The 12,937-nt window shown below is 28.2% G+C and overlaps 2 protein-coding genes across 2 annotated transcripts; both read right to left on the reverse strand.

Annotated features, from left to right (window-relative positions):
* Window positions 1-423: 423 nt before the first annotated feature.
* On the reverse strand, window positions 424-1,899 carry LOC130798352 (uncharacterized). Its single transcript, XM_057661291.1, has 2 exons — window positions 1,637-1,899; window positions 424-936 (listed from the first exon to the last, which is right to left on the reverse strand). Exons 1-2 carry the CDS (start codon window positions 1,695-1,697, stop codon window positions 674-676), a joined length of 324 nt encoding a protein of 107 aa, XP_057517274.1. The 5' UTR covers window positions 1,698-1,899; the 3' UTR covers window positions 424-673.
* Window positions 1,900-8,431: 6,532 nt separating this feature from the next.
* Window positions 8,432-10,970, reverse strand: LOC130798647 (uncharacterized). The gene is made up of 2 exons (XM_057661721.1): window positions 10,653-10,970; window positions 8,432-8,941 (listed from the first exon to the last, which is right to left on the reverse strand). The coding sequence occupies exons 1-2, from the start codon at window positions 10,711-10,713 to the stop codon at window positions 8,679-8,681; spliced, it is 324 nt and encodes a 107-aa protein (XP_057517704.1). The 5' UTR covers window positions 10,714-10,970; the 3' UTR covers window positions 8,432-8,678.
* Window positions 10,971-12,937: the final 1,967 nt, after the last annotated feature.

Raw genomic sequence — 12,937 nt, forward strand, 5'->3', positions numbered from 1 at the left:
GCAAGAAGCAAAACTTGCAGCCATGGAAGCTTCATCAAATGAAGATGAAGGTCTCTTTTAAGCGACACATGACTGTCACGTAACGGTCAAAGGGCAAACTTAACGGTGAACTCTTAAAAATCCGTTAAAAGGTAGTGTTTTGCTAAGAACTGTATTATATAAGGTAGTTTTTTGCAAAAACTTTTACATAACTTAGGTTTTTTAAAAAGAGGTATAGATTAGGTAGTTTCTTATAATTTTGCCTAAAATAAAATTAGTGGAAAATATATAGGAACCATATGTATTATTACAATATTAAAATGAGAAAGAAAAAAGATAATTTTGTCCAAAATTTATGTTATAAATAGAAAGATTTTTATGGAAACAACAAATAGAACAACTCAAAATAGCAAATTAATGGAAACAACTTTAAAAAACGGAGAGAGTACATAACAAGATTTTTATTGATAAGAGCATACATTGAAATGGAAACACATGATGGAACATAATCAAAGATAGCTAGAAAGCTACATTCTTGGATGTAAGAAGAATGCAAGAGCTTCATCTTAAGCTAACCAAGATTATCATTGTACTCAAACAAACAACACATAGATTACATCCACAAGTGACAAGACACAAACACTATATTTAATTTTATTTTAGATCCGTCTCTGATAAAAAAAACCGACAGTTTTTATGCGCAAACTAATATCCTGGCGCCCTGAGGGTGAGGAATGCAAGAGCCAGAGCAACAAATTTCATCAATTCCTGCACAAAGTGCCCCTGCAGGAGCACAATGTTCATCAAAAACACCCATGAAGTTTTTCTTTATGTTTGAAGCCAAACCCCTTTCCATATTTTTTAGTGAGGCTAATGCTCTTATTTCAGCTTCCAATCCAAGCTTTTGTTGCAACATTTTCCCACTTGTCACTTCTTGAATTCTTGCATCCATCACAACTGCATTAAATAATTGTATTTTATTACATATTGAAAATTAATTGGAAATATTACTATCTTTTTAGCTCTTCTTGGAAAATACACCCTCTATTTTTTTTATTTTTTTTTTTTACTTTTTAACGGCTTTCAATGTAAATTTTAAACTTTAATATCTCTAAATACACATTATAAAAAATACACAATAAAAAAGTATACGTTAAGACGAATTTAACGCAATCTCACATGGATATATTTTATCTTCTAAATATATATTAAAAACATTAATTTAATTTCTCTCCTTAAGGTCTAATATTCCAAATGAAAAGAACAATAAAGAATGATGACAATAACTTGAAAATAAAATTAAAAACAAATACAAGTTAAGAGTGATAATTGATAAACAATGTTCACAGTCAAATGAAACTAAATAGCTTGAATAGAAGGGAGCATGAGATTTATGTGCAGTTAATGCTGTCAACTGACACCATTCAACTTATGTTATGTATTTTATCAGATACTTAGATGTACTAATATATGTGTTGGTTAAGTTGGTATGAGCTACAATATATGACAAAATTGACCCGGATTCAACCCTTACTAAGCACATTAATTTATATTATTGACATCATTTGATTTTGTTTTAGATCCGCCACGAAATGGAGTATAATCAAATAACATTAATATAAATGCAAGAAACAAAGGAAGTCATTAGAAGTAAAACCTGCAGATGCAACTGTAAGGAAGAGAAAAGCAACAAAAGCAAATTTGGAGTATCCCAACATTTTCAGGCTTAACACTTTTTTTCAATGTATGGAAGCTTTTTAATTTTGAACTGTTTTTGCTATTGCTCCTCGCTGCATCATGCTAATTTATAGACCAATCGGCGGTTCAAATTGACAGTAATTTTTAATAACAACATGAATAACACGTTGTCCGACCCAACATTCCCTTTTGCAAATAGCTTCGCAACTTGAAATTTTGATCCCAACTCATTAATATGCGGTGGAGTAAAGATTTTAAAGGCGCTATTTATTTTTGCGATATCTATTAAGATGGAATCTCTTATTGTATCAAAAGATAAAATTTATTCATTTCAATAAAAATAATTCAAGACAAAATATATTGTAATATTATATTCTAAAATTACTTCAAATATAAAAAATATTCACAAATAAATTATTTGATAAATATTGCTCAAAATTGAGTCTGAATAGTACAATTTAATATTTGAGTTCCCTTATTTCTAAGAGTCCTTGGCGGCTGGTCATCTAACTTGTGCACAGAACCGGCACTGTCATTAATCATCAACTTCATAGGTGTTTAATGTTAATTTTTCCTTTTTAAGTTTAATTATGTTTTCTATCATTAACCTTTTATGGCACCTCCTTTAGCCCGATTAGACTGTGAGCCCGACCAAGTCGATTCCGCTGTACTTGACCATTTTTATGTCCTTGATGCTCTTCTTGGTTGATATTTTTTATTCTTACTTTAAAATTTTTTTTCATGGAACCCCATTAAAATACACTCGTCTCTCGGGTTGTTGATGAAAAAAGATTGAATTTTTGGGGGAGATTAACAGAAAAGATTGTGATCCACGTCTATGAATTAAAGGCAACCAAAATTTAAAATATACTTGCTCTTATTAATTATTATTGTCTCATTTGTCTTTTTCAAACTATTCATCGATCACTTTAGATATTTGTTTTATTCTTAATTTATAGGTTAAAATATAATCAATTCAGATCTTGTTGTTTTGTTTAATATAAAATTTTATTAATAGTGAATAAATGGGAGTATCTTTTAAGAAAAAACAAGGAATTCTTATTTTTCTATTTCATTTTAAAAAGTAGTTATTTGGAGCGTTTGATAAATAACGTTTTAGCTACATTTTTGGTTGATTATTGGCTTTTAAACAAAATATTAGCTTGCTTTTAAACCAAAAAAAAAACTAGGTTAATTAGTTTTTTAAATGACTTTTGACTTGTTGGCATATTGATTTTGTCGAGAAACCAACTCAACCAACAGATTAAACTGATGATTGAGGGACCAAAATATGTTATATATACTCTAACACGCCCCTTTCAAAACCCAATTGGGTTAGAAGTGTGGATACGCATAGGCGCTGAATATTCCAGTTTAAATGAGAAGTGGTTGAAATTCGAATTCGTGACCTCTTGTCACGTTGGTTTTCGATACCATATTGGCAGTGGCGAAATTTGAATAAAATTTTAGGGGGGCGGAGTTAATAAAAAAAATTGAATTAAACTAATATATAACCAATCAATACAACAAAAAACTATTAAATAAATTTTGAGTCAAAATAAAGCTCGAAGCTCATTTAACACTTTAAAATTGTCTATATTTTTAATTTTGTCCAATTCTCTTAATCGCTTTCTTCTTTTTTTCGTTTTTTCAGTTGTTAAATGATAATTTAATTTCTAATTTGATACTCTAATATTATTTATAAGATTTTTTTAATTTTTAGGTATTCATTCTCTTCCTTTAATTGTGTTGCTTTTATTTGTTGGCTTGAAATTTTTAAAAATATAAAATGACTGTTGTATATTAAAAAAAATTGACGAAAATCTCGGAGGGGCGAACCCCCTACCTGCCCCAACTACGTTTTGCCCTGCATATTGATCAATCAACTAACAACATAAGCATGTTCCTAAACAGTTAGCTAATTTCATTAGTTTAAAAACCAATAAAAATAATCAACACTTTTAATTAATGCAACAAACCAACAAAAAAAACTAATAATTAATATCTATTTTCCAAATAGGTATTAAAAAAAAAAAACTTTCTCAAAGTTAACAATCCAAAAACCAAAAATAAAATCGTGATCTTATCTCTCTCGTGATACAATGACCAAATACTTGTAACGTGACAAAAAATAACACATCCAAGAATTTACTAGGTAGAGGACGTTCAAAGATGAACCATTGGTATGTCGACGCATGGGTGGACCAAATACTATGAACCTCTATTTATTTTGTTATAAATTTTAAAAATTGTGACACTTTATTATTAAAAAGAGATATTTACTTAAACTAAAATAAAAACTTAAAATATCTTTTATAATGTTAATATTAATTTTATAAAATAACTTAAATTAAGTTGTTAAAAAATAAATTTTATAAAAGTTGCTCTAAAAAGAGTTAAAAAATGAAAGAAAAAATATAATAAATAGGATTTGAACAAATGACCATTGAAGTATTAAATAAAACTCCAACCAACTATTCTACCTCAATTGTATTTTATTCTAATATAGTTTTTATATATGACACCCTATAGATAAGGGGCCATGTGCGGTTGGGCACTCCGCACACCCTCAGAATCGTCCTATGTGAACAAATGTGACTAATTCAAATTATTTAAACTTCTTTTATCACACTGGTAGTTGCACCAATAATTCGAAAGGTCAATAAGAGATTCAAAACTCTTTAGAGGGAGGATGAATATGAATTTGCCGGTTTTTTTCATAAGTCTTTTAAAACGTTTGAAATCAGGTACCTATGATTCACAAGATTCAGCTATACATAATCTAATTTTCGCCCAAAATCCTCTTAACTTACAGAATTCAAACCTCAGTTTTTTATTTTTAATCATGATCATGTACCTATGATAACCACGTAGCAACTTTTGCGAAATTCTATCCACATTGAACCATATGCTAGTGTTCATTAGAAAATCGAAATACACTTGTTCTTTTCCTTGAAATTATTGTTTTCTCCTTATTTACAACCCATATATATATATATATATATATATATATATATATATATATATATATATATATGATCAAATAAGAAGGATTTTAAAATGAGAAGGGTGTGAATGATTTTTGTTTGATTTTGTTTGGTTACTATATATACAAAAAAGGATACTATGCTATAAATTAAGAACATTTTAAAAATTATTTCATAATTACCTTTCTGTGTAATATTGTTAATTTTACAATTATGAGTTTTTGGCTCAATAGTGACCATAGATTTTTTTTAGTGAAATCAAAGGTGTAGATTCCTTCTTACCCTTCTCTTTTTCAACCTCTTCTTAATGGATCCCTCCCATATATATATATATATATATATATGTGTGTGTGTGTGTGTGTGTGTGTGTGTTGTGCGACAGCGGAAACAAAGATCGAAAACAATAATGGAAAGCAATAAAGTTTCAAATAAACAATAAAGAAAATCACACTGAGAAATTAATGTGGTTCACTATCAACGTGATAGCTACATCCACCGGCACCGAGAATAAACTTTTCACTATAAATCGGGAGATTACAAGATGAACACCAGAAACCACAACAATGGCTCTCCAAGCTTTTTCTCTCTTAGTTTTTCTCTCTTAGTTTTCCTCACTTTGTGTTTTGCATTGCATCATATGCTCTAATTCTAATTGCATGGGGCCTTTATATAGTATACCTCATAATAAAAAGAAATTAGAGTTAAGAAAATACAAAAGAACCGTCAAAAACTAAGAGTAACCGGCTAAAAACGTGCCAAAACTAACTTCCCGCGAAAATCGCAGTGCTCCGCGCCCCGCATAAAACTCTGCGGCCCGCGCACAACCTTAAATGGCCAATAAAACAAAATTAAAATCGTAATCTTATCTCTCTCGCGATACAATAACCACATACTTCAACGTGACAGTAAATATCACATTCAAGATTGTATTAGGTAGATGACGTACAAAGATGGACCATAAAGTATGTGGACGCATGTGACATTCACAATTTAAATAGCTTCTTTTAACAATGGACTCTATGTTGTAGAAATTACATAAAATTTTAAATAGGAGATCTAAAATTCTTTAGGATTTTTTTGAATTGAGAAATATTTAAGGGTAAAAAAAGAAAAATTATAAAATGAAGGTAAATAGAGATGTACATAAAGTAATTGAAATATTTGTGAATGACGTAGAATAAGAGTAAACTGAAAAAGGATGAATAAAAAGATAGATGATTTTCCTCATTTGAAAGAAAGTATTCTACAATCCTTCTCTAGAGTAAATTTTTACTCTAAAATAAGGAAACTAATTATTATACTATCCATTTCTCATTACTTTGCAACTAATTCTTTTCACTCTCTAACAATGAAATTCAATTAGTTTCATATCTAATTACTTTTGTTTTTCTACTTTGTCTTTTATTCCCCCTTAATTATTTACCCTTAATCATGGAGAATAAATAGCGGTTGGTCCATTTTTTTAAAGTCGATTTAAAGGTTTGAAATCAATTTTGAAAGAATTATGTATGCGGTAGAGTGTATACTAAATAAAAGTATTGAAAAATAACTTGGACAAAACACATGAAATTGTTCTCAAGGTTCAGTTACAAATAGTCGTCTAGTCTCCGTACAAAGTTGTATTAACCCGTAGGATACAGACTACTTCAATTCTTATGTATCCACACAATTTTACAGATCATGCCATGTAGTTCAAGCTTAAAATGAAATCTCAAGATCATTGTCTGGTCCAGCTAAATGTACGTAGCAACATTTGCAAAATTCTATCCATTTTCTGGAACGTATATTCTAGTGTTCATTAGAAAATCGAAATACACTTATTCTTTTCATTGAAATTATTCTTATCTTCTTCTTTACAACCCTTGTGTAAATATATATATTCTTGATTGTTAATATGTTCAGTTATCAACAATGTAAAATTAATTTATTAAAATTATATTAAATCGATTGAGTTTAATAAGATTTCATTTGACAAATTATTTTCTATTGATAATTCACTTAAAGAAAGGATGATTGACCTTTTATCATGTATTTTCAAAATTAGGGTCCAATTAATTTAAAAGGAAAATTTCTTAAATTAAAATAAAAATTCAACACAATGTAATAAAAATTTACAGATTTGAAATGTAAAATTTTCTTAAACTAATTATACTTTTACAAATAACTAATGATATATATATTAATTAAATAACAAATTTTCGTAGCTATACTAAGATTCCTGAGGCTAAACTAAGTCATTATTATGTCATAAATAATCATAAAAGTCAAGGGTAATATTTCTAAGTACTTAATAACGTATTTTATCAAATAACCAGTAAAATAGTAAAACGGATCTATCATAACCATAAAAAAACATAATCCGACAAGTTATTAAGGGTCCAAAATCTAAATGAAATGAGTTTTCAAGAAAAACAACGTTAAGCATTTTAACAAATTTGTTTGACTATTTTACCGATAAACCAATTAATAAATCTTTATAATTACTTGAGTCCAAAATAAAAAAAAAATTATCAAAATACCAAGATGATATGGAATCATTTTAAAGACATAAGTTAAGTAACTAGTAAAATTCATATATATCTATATTGCCATATTAATAAAAAATTTTCATATATATGAATTTTTTTTCGAGTGTCCCAAAAGTATTATTATTTTGACGAAAATATCACTAAATTGGATATGACTTTAATATTACCATGTAAAGTTTAAATGATTAAAATAAAATCATGTTGATCATACTTTTATATTATCGAGTAACCATAAATAAATATCACATAACGAGAGAGTTAAGAAAATGTGTACCATTTTCCTCCAAAGGTGGTGCTAAACCAAGTAAGAGAATAATAATAGAAAAATAAGAACTTAAAGAAATAAGCTCCAAAGGAGAAAGTTTTAAGGCTCCAAGCTTCAAAGAAGTAGATCTTCAATTACCCAAAAGAAAATGATATCCAAGCTCCAAAAGATAATACTTGACTTTTCAAAAGTTGATGATTATTGGCTTAAGACGTGATAAGATCAAGCTCCATCTTCATTTGATTCTTCAACTAATAAAAAGGGTATAAAGTTAGTAAGATGTTAATGAAGTGAAGATATACGAAAGAATGGTAGAAAGATTTGATGATGGGGGTGCAAGTGATCTCATGGCTAAGTAGGGGTATTTATAATGGGTTTTGGGCAACTTTTTAGTTCATAAGATTGTAAAAGAAGGTTAACTTGTGTAAGTGATTTAGAGTGTGTAAGTAAATGTGTAAGAGTTGTAGTGTGTAAGTCGATGTGTAAGAGTTTGGATTGTAGAAGAAGGTTAACTTGTATAAGGAAATGGTGATAGCTTGTGTAAGTGATGAGCATTATGGATTGATGTAGAAAGGATTTTGGTTCATCAAATTTTTGTTCTAATTTATACTAGTGAAATGTTTTAGATTAATGGGAAAGTATGATTAAGGTTTGATTATGAAAATATAATAGTTTACTTAGAAAATTTTGGTTAAAACTATACTTAAAGTTAATAAGAAAAATATAGTTAATTTTTAGGTATAAAATAATTAAATCAAAGTTGTAAGGTTAAAATGATAAGTAGTAAAGTTAGTTTAAGAAAACGAAATTGGAACGTAACGTTTTAATAAAACCGTAAATATAATATTAAAATTTTACTTTTCGTAGTATAAAATAATAAATAATATTTTAGTGCTTATAAAGAAATTTAAAATAGCAAATAGAACAACTCAAAATAGCAAATTAATGGAAACAACTTTAAAAAACGAAGAGAGTACATAACAAGATTTTTATTAATAAGAGCATACATTGAAATGGAAACACATGATGGAACATAGTCAAAGATAGCTAGGAAGCTACATTCTTGGATGTAAGAAGAATGCAAGAGCATCATCTTAAGCTAACCAAGATTATCATTGTACTCAAACAAACAACCCATAGATTACATCCACAAGTGACAAGACACAAAGGCTATATTTAATTTTATTTTAGATTCGCCTCTGATAAAAAAACCGACAGTTTTTATGCGCAAACTAATATCCTGAAGCCCCGAGGGTGAGGAATGCAAGAGCCAGAGCAACAAATTTCATCAATTCCTGCACAAGGTGTCCCTGCTGGAGCACAATGTTCATCAAAAACACCCATGAAGTTTTTCTTTATGTTTGAAGCCAAACCCCTTTCCATAGTTTTTAGTGAGGCTAATGCTCTTATTTCAGCCTCCAATCCAAGCTTTTGTTGCAACATTTTCCCACTTGTCACTTCTTGAATTCTTGCATCCATCACAGCTGCATTAAATAATTGTATTTTATTACATATTGAAAATTAATTGGAAATATTACTATCTTTTAGCTCTTCTTGGAAAATACACCCTCCATTTTTTTTTAATTTTTTGTACATTTTTCAATGTAAATTTTAAACCTTAATATCTCTAAATACACATTATAAAAAATTTAAAAAAATACACAATAAAAAAGTATACATTAAGACGAATTTAACGCAATCTCACATGGATATATTTTATTTTCTAAATATATATAAAAACATTAATTTAATTTCTCTCCTTAAGGTCTAATATTCCAAATGGAAAGAACAATAAAGAACGAAAACTATAACATGAAAATAAAATTATTAGAATTAGTTGTTTAATTTCCTTGATCATTTTACACATATTGTTCATTTGAATGAAAATTAATGGAATAGGAAGTTGAACTGAAAAATAAGATAAAAACATGTGGATAAAAGAAATCAATAGTTAACATAGAGAGAGAATAAATATATTGATGAAATTAAAAGAAAAAAAGTAAAACCATTATAAAGAATATACAAAATCACTAGGACAAATTAGACACAATGGAAAGTCGTGTATATTTGAGAGGGATGAAAAGAGTATGGTTTATCATATGTTTGTTAGTTTAGGATTATATATTTTACAAATTTATAAATAAATAGTTAGGACTCTTATGATTTTTAGTTAATTTAGGAAATATATCACTCATAAATTAATTGAGACTCTCTATAATAAATAAATGTCATTGAATGTAAATTACATATTGAAAAACACAAGAAATAAAAATAAAATAATGTTGTTTGCTCTGTCTATATGATTTATTTTATTGTCATGTTTTTATGAGAATCAATTATTATTGTGTTTTAGTTGGTCTAGATTACATGATGCGGAAAAAAAAAAGATTAAGCTAAAGTGAACATGAGAACATAATTTTTATTTGGGCAATTCATTTTAATTGTCCCATTTCTATTTTAAAACATAATTTTTGAACCAAATTCTCCTTATACCATTCATGTAATTACCAAAACATCTTTATTTTTTTTACTAAACTACACTATTTAACCCCCCAATACCGGCTACATCACATGGGTATACTATTTAAGGCGATCCCTTCCACTTTCTTAATATTTGTGCCCAACCCAAATGGAACAATTAAAAAGAATTGGAGTATTAAATTTTTTTGTTTGCGTTTAGAAAAAAATATACTCCCTTCTATCCATTCTAATAGTTTTATTTTCTATCTAATATCTCTAATTGTGCATAATTAAAAGTTATAAAAAATTATTATTAATAATCTTTACATTGAAACGAATCAAACAAGATCCCACTTAATTATATTATAACTTAAAGATTAAGAATAAATACAAGTTAAGAGTGATAATTGATAAACAATGTTCACAGTCAAATGAAACTAAATAGCTTGAATAGAAGGGAGCATGAGATTTATGTGCAGTTAATGCTGTCAACTGACACCATTCAACTTATGTTATGTATTTTATCAGATACTTAGATGTACTAATATATGTGTTGGTTAAGTTGGTATGAGCTACAATATATGACAAAATTGACCCGGATTCAACCCTTACTAAGCACATTAATTTATATTATTGACATCATTTGATTTTGTTTTAGATCCGCCACGAAATGGAGTATAATCAAATAACATTAATATAAATGCAAGAAACAAAGGAAGTCATTAGAAGTAAAACCTGCAGATGCAACTGTAAGGAAGAGAAAAGCAACAAAAGCAAATTTGGAGTATCCCAACATTTTCAGGCTTAACACTTTTTTTCAATGTATGGAAGCTTTTTAATTTTGAACTGTTTTTGCTATTGCTCCTCGCTGCATCATGCTAATTTATAGACCAATCGGCGGTTCAAATTGACAGTAATTTTTAATAACAACATGAATAACACGTTGTCCGACCCAACATTCCCTTTTGCAAATAGCTTCGCAACTTGAAATTTTGATCCCAACTCATTAATATGCGGTGGAGTAAAGATTTTAAAGGCGCTATTTATTTTTGCGATATCTATTAAGATGGAATCTCTTATTGTATCAAAAGATAAAATTTATTCATTTCAATAAAAATAATTCAAGACAAAATATATTGTAATATTATATTCTAAAATTACTTCAAATATAAAAAATATTCACAAATAAATTATTTGATAAATATTGCTCAAAATTGAGTCTGAATAGTACAATTTAATATTTGAGTTCCCTTATTTCTAAGAGTCCTTGGCGGCTGGTCATCTAACTTGTGCACAGAACCGGCACTGTCATTAATCATCAACTTCATAGGTGTTTAATGTTAATTTTTCCTTTTTAAGTTTAATTATGTTTTCTATCATTAACCTTTTATGGCACCTCCTTTAGCCCGATTAGACTGTGAGCCCGACCAAGTCGATTCCGCTGTACTTGACCATTTTTATGTCCTTGATGCTCTTCTTGGTTGATATTTTTTATTCTTACTTTAAAATTTTTTTTCATGGAACCCCATTAAAATACACTCGTCTCTCGGGTTGTTGATGAAAAAAGATTGAATTTTTGGGGGAGATTAACAGAAAAGATTGTGATCCACGTCTATGAATTAAAGGCAACCAAAATTTAAAATATACTTGCTCTTATTAATTATTATTGTCTCATTTGTCTTTTTCAAACTATTCATCGATCACTTTAGATATTTGTTTTATTCTTAATTTATAGGTTAAAATATAATCAATTCAGATCTTGTTGTTTTGTTTAATATAAAATTTTATTAATAGTGAATAAATGGGAGTATCTTTTAAGAAAAAACAAGAAGGAATTATTATTTTTCTATTTCATTTTAAAAAGTAGTTATTTGGAGCGTTTGATAAATAACGTTTTAGCTACATTTTTGGTTGATTATTGGCTTTTTAAACAAAATATTAGCTTGCTTTTAAACCAAAAAAAAAATTTCTCAAAGTTAACAATCCAATAAACCAAAAATAAAATCGTGATCTTATCTCTCTCGTAATACAATGACCAAATACTTGTAACGTGACAATAAATAACACATCCAAGAATTTACTAGGCAGAGGACGTTCGAAGATGAACCATTGGTATGTCGACGCATGGGTGGACCAAATACTTTTGAACCTCTATTTATTTTGTTATAAATTTTCAAAATTGGGAGACTTTATTATTAAAAACAGATATTTACTTAAACTAAAATAAAAACTTAAAATAACTTTTATAATATTAATATTAATTTTATAAAATAACTTAAATTAAGTTGTTAAAAAATAAATTTTATAAAAGTTGCTCTAAAAAGAGTTAAAAAATAAAAGAAAAAATATAATGAATAGGATTTGAACAAATGACCATTGAAATATTAAATAAAACTCCAACCAACTATTCTACCTCAATTGTATTTTATTCTAATATAATTTTTATATATGACACCCTTTAGATAAGGGGCCATGTGCGGTTGGGCACCCCGCACACCCTCAGAATCGTCCTATGTGAACAAATGTGACTAATTCAAATTATTTAAACTTCTTTTATCACACTGGTAGTTGTACCAATAATACGAAAGGTCAATAAGAGATTGAAAACTTTTTAGAGGGAGGATGAATACGCGTTTGCCGTTTTTTTTCATAAGTCTTTTAAAACGTTTGAAACCAGATTTAAAGGAATTATGTATGTGGCATATTGTTCACAAGATTCAGCTATATATGGTCTAATTTTCGCCCGGAATCCTCTTAACTTGCAGAATTCAAACCTCAGTTTTTTATTTTTAATCATGATCATGTACCTATGATAACCACGTAGCAACTTTTGCGAAATTTTATCCACATTGAACCATATGATAGTGTTCATTAGAAAATCGAAATACACTTGTTCTTTTCCTTGAAATTATTGTTTTCTTCTTATTTACAACCCGTGGGTGTGTGTTGTGCGACAGCGGAAACAATGATCGAAAACAATAATGAAAAGCAATAAAGATTCAAACAAACAATAAAGAAAA

Source organism: Amaranthus tricolor, chromosome 13 (genome assembly GCF_026212465.1).
Source record: "Amaranthus tricolor cultivar Red isolate AtriRed21 chromosome 13, ASM2621246v1, whole genome shotgun sequence".
NCBI classification, from domain to species: Eukaryota; Viridiplantae; Streptophyta; class Magnoliopsida; order Caryophyllales; family Amaranthaceae; genus Amaranthus; species Amaranthus tricolor.

Excerpts from the sequence above, each read along its gene's own strand:
- LOC130798647 (XM_057661721.1), bottom strand. The coding sequence starts at position 10,713 with ATGTTGGGATACTCCAAATTTGCTTTTGTTGCTTTTCTCTTCCTTACA. Across the intron at positions 8,942-10,652 it reads CCTTACAGTTGCATCTGCAG|CTGTGATGGATGCAAGAATT; the intron begins GTTTTACTTCTA and ends TATTTAATGCAG.
- LOC130798352 (XM_057661291.1), bottom strand. The coding sequence starts at position 1,697 with ATGTTGGGATACTCCAAATTTGCTTTTGTTGCTTTTCTCTTCCTTACA. Across the intron at positions 937-1,636 it reads CCTTACAGTTGCATCTGCAG|TTGTGATGGATGCAAGAATT; the intron begins GTTTTACTTCTA and ends TATTTAATGCAG.